General features: G+C 41.8%; 1 protein-coding gene across 1 annotated transcript; it reads right to left on the bottom strand.

The window, feature by feature from the left end:
- Nucleotides 1–241: 241 nt before the first annotated feature.
- On the bottom strand, nt 242–24,478 carry LOC117388650 (zinc finger protein ZFP2-like). Its single transcript, XM_055230092.1, has 3 exons — nt 24,149–24,478; nt 3,679–3,799; nt 242–2,267 (listed from the first exon to the last, which is right to left on the bottom strand). Exons 1-3 carry the CDS (start codon nt 24,339–24,341, stop codon nt 719–721), a joined length of 1,863 nt encoding a protein of 620 aa, XP_055086067.1. The 5' UTR covers nt 24,342–24,478; the 3' UTR covers nt 242–718.
- Nucleotides 24,479–25,491: the final 1,013 nt, after the last annotated feature.

Below are 25,491 nucleotides of genomic sequence, written 5' to 3'. Positions count from 1 at the left end.
ATGGAGACATGTACTGTGGTCTGACCAAACTAAAATTGTGCACAACTGATTGAATAAACCAGACTCTCTGATTCAACACAACCTCTCTTTTGATTTTGTATTTTTAAAGGTTTTGCTATGAGAAATTCCACAGCAGTTTCTTGCAGCTCCTTCAGATATGATTTATTTTTTCTTATTTTTGTGTCTGTCTATTGAAAATACCAGATTTTGTACTTTATTTAATGTTTTGTCAGTTATTTTTACTTGACTAGTTGTTTTCTTAGATACTTTTCTCCTCTTATCACTACTTGGTACTTCTACTTGAGTAATATTATTTTGAAGTAACGTTACTCTTACTTACATGTTTTGGATACTCTACACCTCTGCCCATGTGTGACTAGATGAAAACTTCCAGCGTGTCATTTGGCCTTAGAAACAGGCTGAGGAGCTCGGTCACACAGGAGGAGCTCAGAGTAGATCTCCCACATCGAGAGAAGCTGAAGTGGCATCTGTTCAGGATGGATCCTCAGCTTTCCCCCTTTTTAAGAGAGAGTATAATGGATATAAACCGCATACATTTCAAACTAGAAATGCAGTTGTTGGTCAACCGTGGCTCCACAAACAACAATATTAAATAAGGTGCTTTAGTTTAAAGTGGGTAGGCTCAGCAATTACACAGATATTAAGCACAAACATTTATTTTCTTAACAGTACAATATATTATAACAGAATCTCATTCTCATTTTGAACAGTTCACACTCTGTCCAACCGATTGCTCTTCTGAGTGAGTTCTCATAAGTTTTTTCAGAACACTGCTGTAGGTATATAGTTTATTACGGACAGAACAGCTGTAAGGCTTGTCTCCTGTGTGTGTCCTCATGTGTTTTATGAGATTTCCCTTATCAGTAAATGCTTTCTCACAGACAGAACAGCTGTAAGGCTTGTCTCCTGTGTGTGTTCTCATGTGTTTTCTGAGATTACCCTTTGTAGTAAATGCTTTCTCACAAACAAAACAGCTGTAAGGCTTGTCTCCCGTGTGTGTTCTCATGTGTTCTGTGAGAGTATACCTTTGAGTAAATGCTTTCTCACAGACAGAACAGCTGTAAGGCTTCTCTCCTGTGTGTGTTGTCATGTGTTTTCTGAGAGAACTCTTATGAGTAAATACTTTTTCGCAAATAGAACAACTGTAAGTTTTGACGCCTGCATGTGTTCTCATGTGCTTTGCGAGATTACTCTTTACAGTAAATGCTTTCTCGCAGACAGAACAGATGTGAGGCCTGTCTCCCGTGTGTGTTCTCATGTGTTTTGTGAGAGTCTTCTTATAAGTAAATGCTTTCTCACAGACAAAACAGCTGTAAGGCTTGTCTCCTGTGTGTGTTCTCATGTGGTCTGTGAGAGTACTCTTTTGAGTAAATGCTTTCTCACAGACAGAACAGCTGTAAGGCTTCTCTCCTGTGTGTGTTCGCATGTGTTTTATGAGAGTACTTTTATGAGGAAATGCTTTCTCACAGACACAACAGCTGTAAGGTTTGTCACCTGTGTGTGTTCTCATGTGTAGTGTAAGAGTACTCTTATGAGTAAATGCTTTCTCACAGACAGAACAGCTGTAAGGCTTTTCTCCTGTGTGTGTTCTCATGTGGTCTGCGAGAGTACTTTTATGAGCAAATTTTTTTTCACAAACACAACAGCTGTAAGGTTTGTCACCTGTGTGCGTTCTCATGTGTAGTGTAAGAGTACTTTTTTGAGGAAATGCTTTCTCACAGACCAAACAGCTGTAAGGTTTCTCACTTCTGTGAAGTCTAAAGTGTCTTTTTAAATTGTTTAAGTCAAATCTCTTTTTACCAATAGAGCACTGGTGTTTTTCCCCTGCAGCTCCTTCGGTTGTTCCTGACAGGTCCCCATTGTCCACAGTGGCTGTGACCTCTGGTGCAGACTTGTATTTGGGGGATAGACCTGAGTGTGGTGCAGTGGTGCTTTTTGCTCTGATCTGGACGTGGTTGTAGAGGTCTCCATCTGCCTCTGTCTCCATCTGTGCAGCTGTAAAGTCGATTGGAGCACGCCAGTCTTCATCACTGTCAATGTCAGAAGAGTGCTCCGTGTCTCCTTCAGTCTCGGGGTGGACATGTGTCTCTGAGTCGATGTCCTCTCCTTGTGTGTCCTCTCTGTGGACAAGTGTCTGTGAGCTGGTGTCCTCTCCCTGCGTGTCCTCTCTGTGATCAGTTTCTTTTCGTTGAGGCAGTGAGGACTCTTCTGTCTTCACACAGCCACCATTGGACTCAGGGACAGACCTGAATAAAATCAAATCAAATCTACAGATTTCAAAACAGAAAGTTTGGAACAATTGCCCTCTGAGGACAAGTCAGTCTCTGTGTCTACATAAAGTATTCTTATGTATAAAACCTGCTAACCCTGTATATGGGATTCAATCAGCACTTTACACTCACCTAAAGGATTATTAGGAACACCTGTTCAATTTCTCCTTAATGCATTTATCTAATCAACCAATCACATGGCAGTTGCTTCAATGCATTTAGGGGTGTGATCCTGGTCAAGACAATCTCCTGAACTCCAAACTGAATGTCAGAATGGGAAAGAAAGGTGATTTAAGCAATTCTGAGTGTGGCATGGTCTGAGTATTTCACAATCTGCTCAGTTACTGGGATTTTCACGCACAACCATTTCTAGGGTTTACAAAGAAACATCCAGTATGCAGCAGTCCTGTGGGCGAAAATGCCTTGTTGATGCTAGACGTCAGAGGAGAATGGGCCGAGTGATTCAAGCTGATAGAAGAGCAACGTTGACTGAAATAACCACTCGTTACAACCAAGGAATGCAGCAAAGCATTTGTGAAGCCACAACACGCACAACCTTGAGGCGGATGGGCTACAACAGCAGAGGGCCCCACTGGGTACCACTCATTTCCACTACAAATAGGAAAAAGAGGCTACAATTTGCACGAGCTCACCAAAATTGGACAGTTGAAGACTGGAAAAATGTTGCCTGGTCTGATGAGTCTCGATTTCTGTTGAGACATTCAAATGGTAGAGTCAGAATTTGGCATAAACAGAATAAGAACATGGATCCATCAAGCCTTGTTACCACTGTGCAGGCTGGTGGTGGTGGTGGTATAATGGTGTGGGGGATGTTTTCTTGGCACACTTTAGGTCCCTTAGTGCCAATTGGGCATCGTTTATATGCCACGGGCTACCTGAACATTGTTTCTGACCATGTCCATCCCTTCATGACCACCATGTACCCATCCTCTGATGGCTACTTCCAGCAGGATAATCCACCATGTCATAAAGCTCCAATCATTTCAAATTGGTTTCTTGAACATGACAATGAGTTCACTGTACTACAATGGCCCCACAGTCACCAGATCTCAACCCGATAGAGCATCTTTGGGATGTGGTGGAACTGGAGCTTCGTGCCCTGGATGTGCATCCCACAAATCTCCATCAGCTGCAAGATGCTCCTATCAATATGGGCCAACATTTCTAAAGAATGCTTTCAGCACCTTGTTGAATCAATGCCACGTAGAATTAAGGCAGGGGGTCAAACACCGTATTAGTATGGTGTTCCTAATAATCCTTCAGGTGAGTGTATACTTGAGGCTATTCTTAAATGTCCCTGAATTCAGATGTATTTTTAATCAGATCATATTTTATAATAAATCGTGTTGAAAGTGATGGGACTCACATGTGCAGCTCCTCTTCCTCCTGTTTGATGTGCTCTTCTTCTGCCTCCTCTTTAATCTGTGGAGTCTCTGGGATTTCCTGTTTCAGAGCGAGACCAGGACTCAGAGAGGACATGTGGACACCTGCAGGAGACAATGGGCAAACAAAGGTGAGGATTACACATAATAGTGATGGATCCAGCAACACTGATGCACCGGCGCATGTGTCGAGCTTATAGAGCAAAGCCCCGATGTGCGTGTTGCTTTAAGAAAAAGTCTGCTACTGCTGCTATTTCGCTCGTCTCCGACGCGTCAAACTGTGTTTAAAAGCATCTGCATCTGTCAATGGGGTGAATCACTGTTAAAAAAAAGAAAATTACCCATTCCAAAAAAAACCCCAACAAAAACCTTCCCCTTCTACGTAAACAAAATGGAGCCCGAGAGAAAAAGAAAAAAATCCGCTGTGTGGGATCATTCTGATCTTTTAACAGCAAATAAGGTAACTGTATTTCCTTGTTTCCACTTGATCTATCAGAATTGAAAAAGCAGGTTAAATGCCACATCTGTTCAACAGAGCTGTCATAGATCAATAAAAGCACCTCCTCAGTGCTCAGGCATTACAGAACAAAGCATGAAAATGAGGTAAACAGACATTGAACAGCTCCTTCAAAATTACTATATTAATGTGTGTTTTCTTATTTTATTATTTTTGAACATCAAGCCTCTAGCTAGTCTAGCTATCTTTGCAATTTCCATGTACCCCAGCTTCATCAGTGCCCTGTGAGTGTGTATTTTCAAAAGCTGGGGAAATGACATTTAAATTGGTAAATTACATTCCCAACACTTTCACTTTCATTTTCACATAAGATATAAAATATTACCATAGGAAATAAAATAACTTAAATAATATTCTGTATACAAGTATGACTAGGTCATTGAATCAGTGTGTCTTGCAAGTCTCTAAGTTGCCTGATGATGATGATGACACGCTGCACTCCTGTACCAGCACACTCCAAACAAAGCACCCACAGGCTCTCTTCCTGATCTCTGGAGACTTCAACCATGCATCTCCTGTACCTGTTCTGCCCACATACACTCAGTATCTCACCTGCCCCACAAGAGACAATAAAACTTTGGATTTATTTTTTGCCAATGCTGGGGAGGCCTATTCTTCATCCCCACTGCCTCCCCTGGGTAGAGCTGACCACAACATTCTCCATCTTGAGCCTGTGTACCAGCCCATTGTGCACAGACAGCCTGTGGTGTTCCGTGTGGTGAGGAAGTGGACTGCTGAGAGTGAGGATTCTCTGAGAGACTGCTTTGACACCACAGTGTGGACAGAGCTCTGTGACCCACATGAAGAGAACATCAATGCAATGACTGATTGCATCACAGACTACATAAACTTCTGTTTTGAAAACGTCATCCCCTCCCCGACGGTGCGGTGTTTTCCGAACAATGTGGATTAACCCTGACATAAAAGCTCTGCTGAAGGAGAAGAAGAGAGCTTTTAGGTAGGGGACCAAGGAGGAGCTGAAGGCTGCACAGAAGACGCTAAGGACAAAAAATCAGGACAAGCCAAGCCAGCCAAAAGAGAAGGATGGAGCAAAAGCTACAGGAGAAGAACATCCAGGGGGTGTGGATAAGTCTCAAGACTATCTCAGGCTTCAAAGCACCTCCTGCCCAGATGGAGGGGGACCTGCAGTGGGTGAATGACCTCAATTCTCACTTCCTGAGATTTGATCAATCACCCACCCCTCCCCCCACCCAGCTGCCTGCTCTCCCCTCCCCAGCTGGACAATGGGGAACTCCTGCACCTCTTCACACCTCTGCCCCTGCTCTTCAGCCCACAACTACACATGGACTCACCCATCCCCCCAGCCTGCCACTGTCATTTTATACAGCACTGGAGCTCAAGAAGATCGGACCCAGGAAGGCAGCAGGACCAGACAGCATCAGCTCCAGGCTCCTTAAGTCCTGTGCAGATGAACTGTGAGGAGTTATCGAGCATGTCTTGAACATGAGCCTAAAGCTGAGGGTGGTACCACAACTCTGGAAGACCTCCTGCGTGGTACCGAAGCCGAAGACACCACAGGCCAAGGAGCTCAGCAGCTTCAGGCCGGTGGCTCTAACATCTCACCTGATGAGAGACTGATTCTTGGCCACCTCTGCTCCATCATGAGCTCAGCGATGAAGCTGCTGCAGTTTGCGTACCGGCCTGGCATCAGAGTGGAGGACGCCGTCATCTACCTGCTGCACCGCTCACTGTCTCATCTGGAGAACCCCGGCAGCACTGTGAGGGTTCTCTTCTTTGACTTCTCCAGTGCTTTCAACACCATCCAGCCACTGCTTCTGAGGAACAAGCTGGAGACATTGAGAGAGTGGACTCATACACGTACCTGGGTGTTCATCTGAACAACAAACTGGACTGGAGTCACAACACAAAGGCACTGTACAGGAAGGGCCAGAGCAGGCTCTATCTCCTGAGGAGACTCAGGTCTTTTGGAGTGAGAGGGCCACTCCTGAAGACCTTCTATGACTCTGTGGTGGCATCAGCCATCCTGTACGGTGTGGTCTGTTGGAACAGCAGCATCACAAAGAAGGAGAGGAAGAAGCTGGACAAGGTCATCAAGAAGTCCAACTCTGTCCTGGGCTGTCCTCTGGACTCAGTGCAGGAGGTCATTTCTATGCTAGGCCATGAGTCTCACCCCCTGCAGGATGCTCCGTCTGTCCTGGAGAGCAGCTTCAGTGACAGAGTGATTCACCCTTGCTGTGTGAAGGAGAGGATTCACAGGTCTTTCCTTCCTGCTGCTGTCAGACTGTACAACGATCGCTATTAACACTGAACATGTGTCATTCAACTATACCCATGTGCAATACTGAATACCATGTAAATCTACTGAAGTCACTTTACTGAGATTTATTCTGTTCATGATGCACTGTCACTCTTATTGTACATAAGTCTATTTTTATTAGAGTCTATTTTTAAATTATTTTAAGCTATTATCTATTATCTTCCAATTCAATTCAATCCAACTTTATTTCTAATGCACTTTAAAAACAACAGAGTTGACCAGAGTGCAGTACACAACAGACATTTTAAAAATACAGATAAATGACAGACATACAAATAACTACAAACTGTACACTATGAAAGTCAGCATATTAATTAAAAGCTAAAGAGAAAAAGTGTGTTTTAAGAGCTGATTTAAAAGTACAGTGACGAGACATCCGGTTGGTAACTTAGATGGAGTAGACGTAGTGCAAGTGTGCTCCGGCAGAATTCAACATTTCTTTTTCATTTAGCCCCCTTTAATCTTAATTTGAGTTTTTTGCCTTTTTGGATAGATTTTTACCATCCGTTTGACCCAACCGTGAACATAATCTCTCTCACAATGCCGCCTAAGAGCCAAAAAACTGCGGAGAAGGAGGAGGCGAGTGCTAGCGCTAGCTCGTCCATAGAAGCCATTTCAGCCCTACTCGAAAAGCACCGTGAAACTCTCTCTGCTGAGTTCAAGGCTTCGCTGACTGGACTAGAAACTAAACTAGACCAGTACAAACTTTTGGTGGATGACCACGACCAGCGCATATCCTCTCTGGAGCTCTTATCTGACGATATTAGCCAACGTGTTAGCGAGCTTGAAAACGCCGTCTCCTCTCTCCGGGATGACAACACAAAACTTAAGGCTAAAGTTATTGACCTAGAGGACCGTAGCAGACGCCAAAATATACGGATTCTTGGCTTGGCGGAGTCTACTGAGGGGGGTCGCCCTACTGACTTTTTCTCACGGCTACTTCAGGATGCATTCGGACAGGACACATTGCCATCCCCGCCAGAAATCGACAGGGCTCATCGTGTGGGGGCGGTGAGGCCGGGACCAGGTGCGCGGCCGCGGCCGGTCATTCTCCACCTGCACCGGTACCAAACGAAGGACCTCCTCATCAGAGAAGCACGACGCAAAGGAATGTTTGACTACCATGGCCAACAGATTCGCATCATGGAGGATTACAGCGCTGAAGTCATGTCCCAGAGTACAGTACAGAGATGTGATGGCGGAGCTCTACAAACGGGGTCTAAAGCCCGCACTGCTCTACCCGGCTCGTCTCCGCCTGACGCTATCCAGTGGTGTCAAGAAGTGGATCGGCAGTGTTGAGGAGGCACAAAAATACATCGATGATCATACCTCCCGACAGCTCGGTCCCACATAGGTGGAAATACTAGACTTTCCCTGGACTTGTGTGTCATGGACTGGGGGAATCATGGTAAACGCTGTCAATGGCGATTTATTTATACATTTTGCGTTATGTTTACTTGCCAGTGTTCTTAATAATCGATAGGCAATACTAATAGCTGTCATTTGTTTCCATTGGTTTCCATCTTGCCTTTAGTGACTATCTAAGCTACACCGCTTACCACTCTATTTTAATAACTATACTACTATTTGTACATGTATTGTATATTACAAAGTGGTAACCATTGTAAATTGTACATTGATCTTCCGTGGGGGTACCGTTTTTTATGGTACATTTATCCTAGTAAAGGGGCTGCTATTTTAATTTGATTTCGAATGCCGGAGCTTTTGTAGTTCGATTGTTAAGCATCATCCGGAGGACGGGCTGTCTGAAGTTTTTTAATTTATGGAGCTTGCTGCTTTTTTTAATAGCAGCTGTCTTTTTTGGGAGGGGTAGGGGGTGGGTACCTGTCACCGCAAACAATTCTGCTATCTTGAACTCTTTTGAGGGAAGTGCTGGTCACTTTGCCTATTGCTGGTCACCAGGTTGTTGTGAACTACTCTACACCCCTCTAAATGTGCACTATGGTAAATGCTTTTGACATAGTGAGCTGGAATGTTAAGGGTTTAAACCACCCTGTGAAGCGTAAGAAGGTCTTCTCTCATCTGAAACATCTCAGGTCCAAGATAGTTTTCCTACAAGAAACCCATGTGCGCACCTCAGACCAGAGTCGTTTGTTGCGCTGGTCTGGGCAATCCTTCCATTCCACGTTTCAGGCCAAGGCCCGGGGTGTTTCAATTCTCATTTCCCAGGATATTCCTTTTGAACCACATAATGTATTATCAGACAATAATGGTCGATATATAATTCTCTCAGGCAAATTATATAATATATTGGTCGTCTTAGTTAATGTGTATGCCCCGAATGTGGATGACGCCGAGTTTTTAAAACGTTTGTTTTCGTTACTGCCAGATCTGAATACTTATCATCTCATCCTTGGTGGTGACCTTAACTGTTGGTTGGACCCGACTCTGGACAGATCCTCAGGCAATCCCGGTGCAGTGAATAAGTCGACTTGTCTTATTAATGATTTTCTTACGGATTTTGGTATTTGTGATGTTTGGCGATTTTTACACCCAAATGACAAAGAATTTACTTTTTTCTCTCAAGTGCACCATTCATACTCTAGGATTGACTACTTCCTTTTGGATAATCAACTTATACCCTCTGTGCATTCCTGTGAGTACCAACCAATTAATATATCTGATCACGCACCTGTTATTCTTTCGGTACAGCTACCTGGCTTTCTTCCTACATGCAGGCAATGGCGCTTTAATTTAACCTTGTTGTCAGATGCCAAGTTTGTAGAGACTATTGAGAAGGAAATAGCCTTTTTCATGGACACCAATACAAATCCGGATATTTCTTATCTCACTTTATGGGATACTTTGAAAGCTTACCTGCGCGGTCAGATCATTGGTTATACAGCCAGGATGAAACGCAATTCAAATCCGGAACAAAGTGACCTTTCATGCCGACTAGGTGAAATAGACAAACAGTACTCTCAAAATAAAAGTCCTGACCTATATAAACAACGAGTTGAATTAAAAGCTAGATTCGACCTGCTCACTACCTACCGAGTTGAACAGTTGCTCCTGAAAAATAGAACCAGGTTTTATACATATGGAGATAAGTCAGACAAATTGCTAGCTAATCAGCTTAGGGGTTTCAGATCCAAACAGGCCATTTCAAAAATCCAGATGGGCACTGATCAGGTCACCACAGATCCCATAAAAATCAACACGGTCTTCAGAGAGTTCTATACTCAACTGTATACTTCGGAATTCAGTTTGGATTCAAATACTATTCATACTTTTCTTGATGGGCTCGACGTTCCCACACTCCAAACAGACTTTACAAAAAGACTGGAAGAGCCAATTTCTGAATTGGAAATAGTCAAAGCCATAAATACAATGCAGTCAAACAAATGCCCTGGCCCAGATGGGTTTCCGTTAGAATTTTTCAAAAAAATTTCAAAATTGCTTTCACCCTTGTTGTGCTGTGTTTTCTCAGAATCCTGCAAATTGGGTCATCTACCCCAGTCCTTCTCAGAGGCATGTATTACGCTCCTAGCTAAGAAAGGAAAAGACGTGACAAACTGTTCTTCATACAGACCCATATCTCTTCTTACGGACGCCAAGGTCCTGGCAAAAGTATTAACTCTCAGACTGGAAAATATCCTCCCGACCATTATATCCAAAGACCAAACTGGCTTTATTAAAAACAGGCAGTCCTACTTCAACATCAGACGTCTTTTTAACATCTTGTACTCTGCCCCGGAAGACCGGCCTGAGTGTATAATTTCTATAGACGCGGAGAAGGCCTTCGACCGCGTCGAGTGGCCGTACCTTTTTGCTGTGCTGGACAGATTCAGATTTGGTTCCACCTTTACCTCATGGATCCGAATGCTCTATTCCCACCCCACTGCCATGATTCGTACTAACTCCCAACTATCCAGGCCATTCAGACTGCACCACGGCACCCGTCAAGGGTGTCCGTTAAGCCCCATGCTCTTTGGCTTGGCCATAGAACCACTAGCTATCGCACTTCGTACCTGCAATGGCTTATATGGAATTTGGAGAGGGGGTGTGGAGCACAGGGTTTCACTCTACGCCGACGGTCTCCTGCTATATGTGTCAAACCCAAGTGAATCTATTCCTACTGCTCTAGCACTGCTCAATCATTTTGGCACTTTTTCAGGTTACAAAGTAATATCAACAAGAGTGAGCTGTTTCCAATCAATAACAAGGCACGGATTTTGGATCTTTCCAACTTAAACTTCAAGGTTGAACATGACAAGTTTTCGTATCTTGGGGTTACTGTCACCAAAAAGCACAGGGACCTGTTTAAAGAAAATGTTGCTGTTCTATTGAATCAGGCCAGGCAGCTGATGTCTCAGTGGTCACCTTTATCAATGTCCCTAGTGGGCCGTGTAAACTCTGTTAAAATGGTAATCTTACCAAAATTCTTATATCTTATCTTTTGGTCCTACTATTATGATCAGCCCGACTGCCCTGACTGGGTTGCATTGGAACTTTTTTCAGAGAAACTGTCCCCCTTGGCCTCAGTGGGCTCTGCCCTACCTTTACCCTCCATTACATTATTTGATAATCCAGTTGTCAAACATTCTTTGAAGGTTTGGGGGCAATTTAGGAAGCACTTTGGCCTGTCCAATTTCTCACTCTGGAGCCCTATTCTTAACAATCATTTGTTTAAGCCATCAATCATGGATGCGGGTTTTTGGAAATGGCATAGAGAGGGAGCCAAACGTTTTAAGGATCTTTTGATAGATGGCACCATAGCATCATTTGCACAGTTGAAAGAGAAGTTCCACCTTTTAAATTCGGACTTTTTTCGTCATCTTCAGATACGACACTTCCTTAATACACAGCTGTCCAATATAAAACCTGCAGGCACTGTGGATGAAATATTGTTGTTTAAGCCATCCAAAGGCCTTATCTCTAAATTGTACAATATTATGCTAGACCTGAAAAGCCCACCTGTGGACACATTCAAAAACGCGTGGGAGGAGGACTTGGGTCTTGTTGTATCTGATGATGTCTGGTCTTCTGCCCTCCAACTTGTTTATTCATCTTCCTTCTGTGCTCGCCATCGGTTAATTCAATTCAAAGTTGTACATAGAGCGCATATTTCCAGGGCCAGACTGTCTTCCATGTACCCTGAAGTTAGCCCATTGTGCATTCGATGTGGTCTGACTGAGGCCTCTCTTGGCCATATGTTTTGGTCATGCTCACACCTGCAAACCTACTGGAGGAACATTTTTAACACTCTGTCCCAAATATTTAACATTAGGGTGGAACCAAACCCTGCATTGGCCCTTTTTGGTATTTTGGAGGATCATGTACATTTTAGTGCCACAAAAAAATACTCTTTGGCTTTTGCATTACTTATGGCACGCCGAGCTATTCTATTCAGGTGGAAGGACGCTAAACCTCCTTCACACTCACAGTGGTTACAGGATGTCATGTCCTGTCTAAAGCTAGAAAAAATTAGATTTTCATTCAGTCAAAATGTCAATGTATTTGAGAAGACATGGGGCCGTTTCTTACAGTTGTACCCAGCTCTTTAAAAAGAATAGGTTGCATCATAGTTGCATGTGAATGAATACAGCACCTGGTATAAATATTTTACCTGTGCGGTGACAGGGTGGGTGGGTTTTGTTTTTTGTGGGTTTTGTTTTATATTTTGTTTGAGTTTTTTTAATGTTTGTATTGTTAGTTCTTCTGTTAGTTTTTGACTGTATTTGATAACTTGAAAATAATAAACATATCTTGATTTAAAAAAAAGCACAAAGTGACTCAGCCTGTCTAAGGTGGAGGGGCAACGCGTTCCACAGTTTGGGACCAGCCACAGAGAAGTCAGGGTCCCCTCGAAGTTTCCTCCTCATTTTTGGGACCACTAACAGTGAATGATCTGCAGACCTGAGTGAGCGAGCAGGAGCATAGGGTTGAAGCAGGTCGAACAGATATTGTGGAGCGAGGCCGTGGAGACAAACAAAAGGATTTTAAAATTAATTCAATAAGAGACAGGGAGCCAATGTAGGGACATCAAAACGGGTGTAATGTGTTCCCGTTTTTTGTACCAGTTAAAAGGTGAGCAGCTGCGTTTTGAACAAGTTGAAGCCGTGCAAGAGAAGTTTGGTTCCGACCAATATAAAGAGCATTACAATAATCCAAACGATTGGTGATAAAAGCATGAATTAAAATCTCAAAATTATGCTGTGAAAGGACAGGTTTGACTTTCGTGAGTTGACAAATTTGAAAAAAGCTAGTTTTAGACATCAAGTTTTAAATCATTATCCAGCCTCACACCAAGATTTGTCACCACAGGTTTCACATATTGAGCAAGAGCTCCAAGATCGGTAATTACGGTGTTTTCCTCACTAGGCCCAAACACTACAATTTCACTTTTTTTGTCATTTAAGAACAACAAGTTTAAAGACATCCAATTTTTTATTTCATCAACACAGTCTCTAAGTGTTTTGGCACTGTAGAAATTTTCCTGCTTAAGAGGCATGTAAATTTGTGTATCATCCGCATAAAAATTTAATGAAATGCCATGCTTGTGAAAAATTGACCCGAGAGGGAGGAGGTACAAAGAGAAAAGAAGTGGCCCACGAATGGAGCCTTGGGGTACTCCACAAGTGAGAGGGGCAGCAGCAGAGGATTCAATGGACGCAATGTGGACACAGAATTGTCTATCTGTTAGGCAAGACTTAAACCATTCGAGTGCATGCCTTTGTATACCAACACAATGCTGCAGTCGTGACAGGAGGATCTGGTGGTCTACTGTGTCAAACGCCGCAGTCAGACCTAGAAGTACCAAAATGACACCATGCGCACACATCCCCAAGATGGCGGCGCGCAGTGGACCGCTGTCTTGAGACCAGGATAAAAATACAGCATTCAACACTTATAAAAAACCTCAAAAAGTACGACTACAGGAGAAAAGCCAGAAGTAAGTGAAGATGGCCCCAAAGAGAGAAACGGGGGCAGAGGAGGACCTCGCGGGAATCCGAAATTCGCTTAACTTCATGTCGGCGGAGCTAAGTAAAGTCACCAAACAGCTAACAAAGCTAACGGGACTTTTTGATGAAGTAAAACAACTTAAAGACTTGATAACGGCAAAGGACAAAGTCATAGAACAACTGGAGAAACGGATTGATAGTTTGGAACAGTACACGCGAATGGAGGATGTTATTATTTCTGGATTAGATGTTAAACCGCGTTCCTACGCCAAAGTTGTGCAGAGAGGCAGAACCGCTGGCGAGGACGCCACAACAGAGGAGCTGCAAACGCTGGAAAAACAGGTGCTGCAGTTTTTTGCAGATAAAGACATTAATCTAGATGCAAGCAATATTTCTGCTTGTCATACCCTTCCCAGAGAGGACAAGTCAAAACCGGCGGTCATACTACGTTTTGTTAACCGAAAGTTTAAAATTGAATTGCTGAAGCAAGGGAAGAAACTAAAGGGATCTAACGTCTTTTTGAATGAGCATCTAACCAAGAAAAACGCCGAGATCGCGCGGGAAGCACGCAAAATGAAGAAAAACCACAAGATCAAGGCGACGTGGACTAGGAACTGCAAGGTCCTAATCCAGCTGAATGGAAATACTCCGGAGCAAGCTAAAGTCATAACGGTAAGGGAGATAAAAGACCTAGATAAATATAGATAATGTTTTTTGACCAGGACATATATTATTTTTGGGCGGGGGAAAATGGACAAACCTGGATCCTTTTTTTCTGGACTTCTGGATCTGCTGAATTGACTTTTTGTGGACAAAATGAAATTTTTATTTATTTATTTTTTTTCTCTTCTCAGATGGAATTAGAGGCTGTTCCTATTTCATGTATGTTTGTTTATTGGGATGGACTTATGGAATGGACATATGATCGACTGGACTTATTTTTATTAGAACATAATGATATCTATAAACTATGGGTCGGGGTGGTTATATGTGTGGGGGCGTGTGTGTGGGTGCATGTGAGTGTATGTGTACGTGTGAGTGTGCTTGGGTGGATGGGTAGTGTACACATACTGTGTTGTTTGAGATGGACTATAATCAAAACAAATGATGAAGACACTTGATGACACTAATAGTGAAGCACGTCAACTATATTCTTGTTATGAAAGTTTTTGTTTTAAGGATGATAATTTGGAATATAAAATGACCGAGTTTGGTAACGATATAGATCCTGATAATAACTTTTTCAATAGTACAAAAGATAACTGTGAATACTACACTGATGACCAATTTAAAAATGTTAACACTGAAAAAAGCTTTACCATAATACATTTTAATAGCAGGAGTCTACATAAAAATTATAATAAGATTAAATAATATTTGAAGCAATTTAACAAATTTACTATTATTGCAGTGTCGGAGACGTGGTTAGATATAGAGAAAGGTCAAAACGTGGAAATGGAGGGATATGAGTTGTTTACATTACACAGGACCTGCAGAAAGGGAGGAGGAGTAGCTCTGTATGTAGATACTGACAGCAGAAGTAATATTATTGATAGTATGTCAACTACAATAGATAATAGTGAGCTGTCTGTACAGAACACCTGGATCTTGTCTAGATACATTTAATCACAAAATAGATAGTTTATTTAGTAATATAAATAAGGTGCACATAGTATGTGGTGATTTTAATATCAATCTTTTAAACCCCCACTTAAACACCAAGACAACAGATTTCATTACAACAATGTACAGCAACAATCTATTCCCAGTTATCACTAAGCCAAGTAGGATTACAGTTGACACAGCTACATTAATAGATAATATTTTTATAAATATAATGGGTAGCCAAATAACAGCTGGATTACTTATCAACGACATCAGTGACCATCTTCCTGTTTTTGGTATTTTCCATCAACTTCTTAAAATAGATAAAATTAGAACCGTAGATTATAAATTAATTAGATGCAGAACACCTGAAGCCATGGCTGCCCTCGAAGCGGACCTGTCGTCACAGCTGTGGGAAGAGGTCTATGCCACTAGTGACCCTGATAGGGCGTATAATGTTTTCATATCAGTGTTACTCAAACTCTATGATAAGCATTGTCCACAAAGAAAAATCTTACTTAATAATAACAATAAACAAAAAAAACCTTGGATCACTAAGGGCATAGAAAATGCATGTAAAAAGAAAAATCATTTATATAAATTATTTATAAAATATAGAACAAAAGAAACCGAACATAGATATAAAACATACAAAAATAAATTAACGAATATTATAAGATTAAATAAAAGGGATTACTATCATAAAAAATTGGAACAGCATAGATCTAATATCCAAGAGACTTGGAAAATACTAAACAGAATAATTAGAAAGGGGACTGAAAAAGCCCAATACCCAAACCATTTTGTCAAGAACGGTATAATAATAGATAAAATCAAAGAACTGACAAATGAATTTAATAACTTTTTTGTAAATGTAGGGCCCACCCTTGCAAATGAAATTATAGAGCCCAGAGAAAAGGAAGGGTTAAATGAGGAGATTATTCAACGAAATACAAATTCTATGTTTGTAAGGAATGTACACGAAGATGAAATTATACAAATAGTAAGAACATTTAAAAATAAGAAATCTACTGACTGCTCTGATATAAATATGTTATTGATTAAAGACATCATACACTGTATAGTTAAACCTTTTACTTACATCTGTAATCAATCCTTTACAACCGGCATCTTCCCAAGTAAAATGAAAACAGCCAAGGTAATTCCAATATTTAAAAATGGTGACCGACACCTGTTCACTAATTATAGACCCATCTCATTACTCTCGCAATTTTCAAAAATATTAGAAAAAGTGTTTGCAGTAAGGCTTGATAGTTTTATTGAGAAAAATAACTTATTAAGTAACCATCAGTATGGGTTTCGATCAAACAGGTCCACTTCGATGGCAGTCATGGCACTAGTGGAAGAGATAGCAACAGCAACGGACAACAAACAATACACAGTTGGAGTCTTCATAGACTTAAGCAAGGCCTTTGACACCACTGATCATAAAATACTCTTGAAAAAAATGGAAAGGTATGGTGTCAGAGGCACTGCACTCACCTGGTTAAATAGTTATCTTAGTAACCGACATCAGTATGTGCATATGAACAATTTTAACTCAGATAAAAAGACGATTACACACGGAGTTCCACAAGGTTCCATTTTGGGACCAAAATTGTTCATTATGTATATAAATGATGTATGTGACATACTGAAAAACCTAAAGTGTATTTTGTTTGCAGATGATACCAGTCTGTACTGCTCAGGAAGAGACTTAGATCAACTTCTGGATACAGTGGAAAATGAGCTCAAAATAATTAAGAAATGGTTTGATATTAACAAACTATCACTTAACTTAAGTAAAACCAAATATATACTCTTTGGGAATAGACAAATTTCCAAACAAATTAAAATTAAAATTAATGATATAGAAATAGAAAGAGTGTATGAAACAAAATTTTTAGGTATCACCATCGATAGTAAAATAAGCTGGAAAGTACATATAAATAATGTAAAAACAAAAATATCAAAAACTATTGCTGTAATGTGTAAAATGAAAACTATTTTAAATCAAAAATCACTGTTTATATTATATTGTTCTCTTTTCCTTCCATATGTTAATTATTGTGTGGAAATATGGGGGAACAATTATAAATCGAACATGAATCCTCTATTTTTACTTCAAAAGAAAGCGATTAGGATTGTCAATCAGGCAGAATATTATGCATTCACCAACCCACTCTTTATTAAACTAAAAACATTAAAACTAAACGATCTGGTTGAATTTAATACAGCAGTTGTTATGTATAAGGCCCATAACCACATGCTCCCACACTGTATCCAGGAGCTGTTTAGACCTAGAGAGAGTCGCTATAACCTGAGGGGAACTGGCATCTTCCAAACAACTATGGCAAGAACTACAAAAAAATCTATGTGCATCTCAGTCACAGGGGTTAACTTATGGAATCGTTTGGACAATGAATTAAAAAGCTGCACATCAATCAAAGTATTTAAGAAAATGTATAAATTAAAAATTCTAGAAAAATATAGAGCAATAGTATAACTGTTACTATGACAACTGAACTGAACATTAAAGAACATAGTATAAACTTTGTCTACTACATAATATGAATTATGTAATAGGAAAACAAAATAGTAATAATAATAATAATAATAATAATATTTTGATGATTAAAAATAACATCTATGATCAGGATAAAAAAAGGACTACTAATGATTATTATATATACAAATATAAATCCAGAGTTAATTGTAAGAATATAAAAACAAATGTATTTCTTTTGTTGTATACTGTATGTTTTTCTTTAGATGTGGAAACAGGCAGGCATAAATAAGCTTTGCTTCAGCCTATGCCTTTCAGACACAATGAACAAATTCTATATATGTGTATGTGACTGTGACAATGTTTTATTTATTTTCTGTGTGTGTCTGAATAAACTAACTAACTAACTAACTAATGTCCACAAACAGTAGCCACAAAAATGTCATTAAAAACCCTCAGTAATGCGGCCTCAGTACTATGCCTTGATCTGAAGCTAGACTGAAACACTTCCAGGATGTCATGACCCTCTAGATAATCTTTCAGCTTACAGTAGACAATCTTTTCTAAGATTTTCGAAATAAAAGGAAGCTTTGATATGGGCCTGAAATTTCCCATGTCAACGGCATCAAGACCAGGTTTTTTAAGAAGAGGCTGCACTACAGCAAGCTTAAAACTCCTAGGTACCATCCCTTTTAATAGGCTACAATTGACTATATTGATAACATGCTGAGAAACAATAGCAAAAACCTCTTTAAACAATCAAGATGGAATTGGATCATGGGGGGGCCAAGAAGGCTTCAAGCTATCAGGTTCCGGTTCCGGTTCCAGTTGAGTGAACGCTGGCGCACTTTGACGCCGCTGCTCACTGGCAAATAAAACATTGTTTTACGATACTGGACCCTGTGATTGCCTGTGGCTTACGAACTATTCTCATATCTCCTATAATCATCACTTCTCTGCCACTGTCATTTGCATTTCCACTCGCTGGACTTTCTGGGACCCCCCGGCTACTACACTGTAGCCTATCCATTGCTGGTTCCCGCCTCTATCCTGTATCCTGTCTTGGAGCTATGTGGATTTACAAAATAATGCGCTGGTTTGCACTCACCATATGCCTCGGGTCCATTCTTCATCTGCAAACTAAAGCACTCATCCAGTATTCCGCTGTTGAACTGTTGAAATTTCGCCATGCCACCTTCACTCCACAACTCCCATCCGGTCTCCTTGTCCCACCTGACATCGCCTACCAGCCCCGTCGGAGGTATATACACCGTGGAACTCGCCGTAGTTTCCAATACAATGACTCCCACTCAATAAAATTCTTTTGGTCCACAACTTGCCGCCACCGCTCTCGATACGCGGCGCGTCACACCGATCACAGTATGCTCTCCACTCCTCCCCGCTCCGCTCCGGCTCCTGTCTGCTCCACCGACTCCACCTCAGTCAACTTTGGTCTACTCAACAGCCGCTCACTTAACGGCAAGGGGCATCTGGTCCAGGATCTCCTCGTAGACCGAAAGCTTGACTTTCTGTGCCTCACGGAAACGTGGCAGCAGCCCGGTGACTTCGCCGCTCTCTTCGAGTACACCGCTTCACTTCTCCCTGGACCTGCCCCCACCGTTGTTGCCACTGTTTATCACCCACCTAAATACAACAAGGATCTTCTGAATGACTTCTCTCATCTCCTCACTCATCTCTCTTCATTGTCTCACAATACTGTCATTCTTGGCGACTTTAAGTTTCACCTGGACAATTGTAATAATTTTCATGCTAAAGACTTCTCATCCTGTTTAGATAGCCTTGGTTTACGACAATACATTCACTTTCCCACTCACTGCAAAGGTCACATTCTGGACTTAGTATGTTGCTCCGGTTTCATTCCCACTGACTGCACACCTCACAAACTCCCCTTCACTGACCATATGCTCATCACCTTCAGTCTCAAACTATCCAAACTCCTCCTCCCCCTCACCATATCATTCCGTAAGATAAAAGACATTAACACCAATACTTTTTCTTCTGACATTAATAACTTCCCCAGTACAGATCCGAACACTCCACCTGATGAACTGATTTCTCACTACAACAACAACCTACATACACTGGACACTCACGCTCCCCTCAAAACAAGATCAGTCTCCTTATCCCGCTCTGCACCCTGGTTCACACCCGCTCTACGACAACTCAAAGCCAAAGGACGACAACTGGAACGACTTAAAAACAAAACTGGACTTACAATACACTAATAACAATAACCACATTCAACACTACAAAGACTCAATTTCCACTGCCAAATCCACCTACTACTCCGGCCTCATTCACTCCAACAAACACAACTCTAGGACCCTTTTCTCACTTCTCTCCAACATAACAAAACCCCCTGACTCTCTCCCCAATCACCTGTTTTCCTCTGATTTCTGTAACTCACTCATGTCATTTTTTGTCCCCTGATAAGTGGAGCTGCAGTTTCTGGAGTGGACACCTTCTCTCCCCGCTTTTCAACAACATTTTCAAGCTTTTCTCTTCCCTCTGTTCTAGCTGTCTCTGAGTACATTCTTAACTCCAAACCCTCTACCTCCCAACTTGACCCTATTCCTACAGCTCTTGTTAAATCCTGTCTCTCTTCTCTTGCCCCCTTCATTACTAGCATCATTCACTCCTCCCTGATTACTGGTTCAGTTCCTTCATCTCTCAAAACTGCTTCTGTTAGCCCTATTCTGAACAAACCTGGTCTAGATCCTAATAATTTCAATAACCTTCGTCCTATTTCCAACCTGCCCTTCATCTCCAAAATTCTTGAAAAAAACGTTGCTTCTCAACTCCACACCCATCTTGCCACTAACAACATCTACGAACAGTTTCATTCCGGTTTCCGCCCACTCCATAGCACAGAGACAGCACTTCTTAGAATCACCAATGACCTCCTTCTAGCCTCTGACTCCGGTTTACTCTCCATTCTCATCCTCCTTGATTTAACAGCTGCCTTTGACACCATCTCCCACAGCATTCTCATTCACAGACTTCAATCCATTGGTATTTCCCACACTACTCTCTCCTGGTTCACCTCATATCTCTCTGACCATAGTCAATTCATTCATCTCAAATCCTACAAATCCAACACTCTCCCTGTCTCTGCTGGTGTTCACCAAGGCTCTGTCCTAGGTCCCCTTCTCTTCTTCATCTATATTCTCCCCCTTGGTCTTCTGTTCCGTAAACACAATATTCACTTCCACTGTTATGCGGATGACACCCAGCTCTACATCTCCACCAAACCTTCCTCATCTCTCACTCCAACCTCTCTTACCCTCTGTTTACAGGAAATTCATTCCTGGTTCTCCTCCAGCTTCCTCCAACTTAACAGTTCTAAAATCGAAGTCCTCCTAGTAGGCACCCCCTCTACTATCTCCAAATCCAACAGCTTCACCATCTCCATCCGTGATTCCACTGTCCTTCCTTCCCCTCAGGTCAAGAGTCTGGGTGTCATCCTCGACAGCACACTTTCTTTCCACTCCCACATCATTAACATCACCCGCTCTGCCTACTTTCACCTCCGCAATATCTCTTGTCTCCGTCCCTCTCTCACTCCTCACACCTCTGCCATACTTGTTCACAGTCTTGTCACCTCCCGGATTGACTACTGTTACTCCCTTCTCTATGGTCTCCCCAACAAATCCCTCCAGAAACTGCAGCTTCTCCAAAACTCCGCAGCCCGCATCATCACCAGGACCCCATCTTCCCACCACATCACCCCCATCCTCCAAGAACTACACTGCCTTCCCATAAAACAGAGAATCCACTTCAAAATCCTCCTCACCACTTTGAAAGCTATCCATAACCTGGCCCCACCTTACATCTCTGACCTCCACATCTCCATTCCCTCTCGCTCGCTCCCTCCGCTCCTCTTCCTCTCTCCCCTCTGCCCGTCTCATCACCCTGGGGGGCAGAGCCTTCAGCTGCTCTGCTCCCCAGCTCTGGAACTCTCTCCCTCCTGACCTCCGCAACATTGACTCTCTTCCACTTTTCAAATCCAGACTCAAAACCCACCTATTCACACAATCCTACACCATATAATCAGTCACTCTCACCATCCTCCAGTTTTGTATCTCTGTTTTATCTGTAAATATGTGTTTTTAACTTTGTCTTGTACAGTGTCCTTGAGTGTCCTGAAAGGCGCTTTCAAATAAAATGTATTATTATTATTATTATTATTATTATCATCATCAAAAGTTTCTCTTAAAATTGACAAAGTAACACATTCAAAGTGATCAAAAACATCAGAAGACATGACAAGAGCAGGGGGATTGTACAGAGGAGGACTAATAAGAGCTCTGGTGTTTTACAGACAAAGTTAAGGAAACTGTCACACATTTCAACAGTGGGCACAACACAGACTGTACTTAATGCTCCACAGCCACAGTTTACAGTTTTAAACAAAACCCAAGGGTTGTTACAGTTGGACACGATATCTGAAAAATATTTTGTTTTAGCAGATTTTACTATTCTCTGGTAAGACCACCAACTGTCTCTAAGTAACTGAAATGACACTTCTAACTTGTCACGTTTCCATTTGCGCTCAGCTTTCATAGTTTCTCGTCAAGCTGCATGCGTAAAGTCATTCAGCCAAGGTTCCGGGATAAGTTTGGAGTGCCTTATTTTCACGGGAGCTACCGTGTCCAAAACAGTTTGACAGTTCGAGTCGAAGCATAACAAGAGAGAGTCCACATCTGCATTAAAACCAATTGATATCGGTTGACCAGTCGCGACTTGATTAAATGCAGCACCAAATGCAGCAGCGGTGGAGGACTTTACAATGCGACAGTGCTTGACTGGAGCGCGCGACTTCTCTATGTGGCACGATAAATCAATATAAAAAATGACAGGATTGTGATCAGTAAAAGATGCATTGAGGACATTTAGGTTAAAGAGAGTAAAACCATGTGTTAAAACCAAATCAAGGGTATGTCCGTGTTCTTGTGTTGGAACAGTCACACATTGTATAAGATTAAACGAGTCAATGAGGTTTAAAAAATCCTTGGCCAGCGGATTATTTGGACAACAAACGTGGACATTTAAATCACCTAGGATCAAGACACAGTCATGCTTAGGCATAAGTCCAGCTAAGAAGTCCGAAAAGTCTCCCATAAATATTTGGGCGGTCTATATATAACCGCGCACAACATTGGCTGGACAGAACCTAATTCAAAGAGGCTTATCTCAAAGCTGGAGTAAGTGTTTGGCCATGCGACATGTTTACATGTATATTTTGTTCTTTACACAGTCGCAATTCCTCCCCCGCAGCCAGTTGTTCGAGGGGAATTAAAGTAGAAGCAGCCAGAAGGCAAAAGCTCACAAAGAGCGCTGGACTCACCAACAGATATCCAGGTTTTAGTGACGCATTGAAAGTCCAACTTGTTTGACATGAAGGAGTCCTTTAAAATGAATGTTTTGTTGGCTAGCAATGTAGCATCCACAAGTGTTATCCTAGCAGCACACACCGTAGCTTTAGCCGTCTCTGGGGCTCGGAGAAGCGGCTGTAGGTTGTGGAAGTTTACTCCGCGCCAGGAGATGTGAACATTGGGACGGCAGACTGGTTGAGAGGCGCCGACCACCGGAATGACGCATGGTTTAATAGGGTCCAAGGAGCGCCTAGAAACAAGGCAGCGAAGTGACGGATCCAAATATTCCAGAAAGTCCGTCGGAGACAGCGCGAAGTGGCCTTTAGCTTAACCAGCCTTCCACTGCATTTTGCTCGGCGCTTGCATCCTCTTCGCAAAGGTGTAGCCGGCACACGGAGCAGGTAAGCTGGGACATCAGAGAGGTGAGGAGGGCATGTCTTTTGCCCATTAAAGTAATAATTCACCAGATTTTGAAACGATGTCTGAAGATCAAGCAGGGTTTGGCGATCATAGACCAGCACTGAGTTGACTTTTAGTGTGAGAACAGCCAGAAACAAGAAAAACACAATGAACAGTCAGAAAGAGAGACAGCCGGCCACACACACTGGCGCCATGTTAGTCTAGTCTTGTTTTATAGCATGTTACCATTTTCCTGCGGTTCTTGAACTGAGGTGCAATACTGGAATTTCCCCACTGTGGGATTAATAAAGGCATATCTTATCTTATTTTACACCTTAAGATCCAAAAGGTATCAGTATAGAGCACAGCAACACTGTACGGCACAATATCAATACAGTTTAAGGAATGTGCCGAAATGCTTCACGAGGCCTCATCATTAACACATACACAAACATACATATTATTTGTCCAAGTTGTCCATTTAATCCAAATCCAAACCTTTTGAGATCAGGATTGTGTCGTCACACAGAATATTCAGTTCCCCTAATGTTAAACCAATGGAGGTTTGAAGATGCTAAATACAAACCTTAGCGTTCATTCAAAAGTGTTCACATGCTATAATGTGATGGATGTGTTTAGCAGCAGCTTATCGGGATGTTGCACGGCTCTTTTATACACCCACATTTGGACAGTTACGCCAAGTTTTTAACTTCCCGTGCTTTAAAGTTCTGTTCATATAGACATTTCCTTTTTCTCCTCATTTCACAGAGACGCTTTAACACGTGGCTTGGACACATTAGACTTACCGGCTCTGGTCAGCACGACTCTCGGGCTCAGAGTCGAGTCCAGGAGCCGTTGCTTTCTCTCGTTCTCCTGTTTGCAGCGACACAGTTCCTCCTCATATTCTGCTGTGATTCTTTCAAACAGCACATATATGTCTTCAGCAGCCGCAATCAGACGCTCCTCCACCAAACCTCTCAGATTTTGCCCTCTGGACATTTTACAAACCGTTTGGTTTGGTCACTTTCTTCTGTTTTCTCTCTCTTTTCCTTCCTAGCTGTCTTGGTAAAAACTAGCTCCTTCCGGCGCTACTCGCTGTGGCCGCGTGGCGTGTTGCTGCCGCACACTGGTCGCCCGTGGTACTGCAGTAGAGGGACGTTTATCTTACGTCTGCAACTGGACATTATTATTGATATAGACAAAAGAACGTCCAGTACTGTACTATATTGAGATGTCGATCTGGTTGATTTAAAAAAAAAAGAAAGGTAAGCACATAAATAACACGTAAAGCAGTTATTTTAGACATCCGCAGTGCAGTTTCACTACAACACTAAAAGTCTCTTGTAGCTCACCAGGATAATCACTTGTTTTCATGCGGAAGGCTGCTTGTTGGTCTCAGGTAGATTTGGGAAGTATTTCTTATTTCAAACTAGTTTTATTGTGTAACGTTATGTTCAAACCACTAGGAAGAATAAACACTGTGGTCTTCAGGAGCCAGTCTCTTTTCACAGGTGGAAAACATCCGATGCATTTTCAATGGAGGGGATGGTGATGCTACAGGAGCCACACAAACGTGTAAATATTCCTGTTGTGTCTTTGCAAATGACCTTCGCCCTCACGAGCTGGAAGAAGACATAAGCTGCTATATCAAATGTTTAGCTCAAATACTTTATTTAGCTCGGAGTCTCGTTTAGTGTCTAATAATAATAATAATAATAATAATAATAATAATAATAATAATAATAACAATAACACAGATAAGCAACGTTCGTTTTATTTCTCTGTTTTGATGTTACAATGTGTTTACTTAAATATAGTAGATAAGTAACACTTATCTACTCACTGTAAAGCAGAATATCTAATGGCTACTAAAGGATTGTTGCTTATTAATTATATATTGCACAATTAACATGTCATTGTTTAGGGACTTCCAGTGCACACCAGTCATGTCTGCTACAACAGGCTGCCACACAGAAATAATAATAATGTGCACAACAGGGACACAGCTCTGTCAAAACCCTCCAGCCTCATTTTAGGAGTATAGATATGTAAACTTTATACTAAATGCAAATACTATAAAGAGGTTAACCTCCTAGGTACCCCACTCTTGCATGACATGCTTTATTAATTTCTCTTTGTTATTTGGGCT

Source organism: Periophthalmus magnuspinnatus, chromosome 20 (genome assembly GCF_009829125.3).
Source record: "Periophthalmus magnuspinnatus isolate fPerMag1 chromosome 20, fPerMag1.2.pri, whole genome shotgun sequence".
NCBI classification, from domain to species: domain Eukaryota; kingdom Metazoa; phylum Chordata; class Actinopteri; order Gobiiformes; family Gobiidae; genus Periophthalmus; species Periophthalmus magnuspinnatus.
Note: the sequence above shows the minus strand (reverse complement) of the source record. Positions and strands in the feature narration are given on the sequence as shown.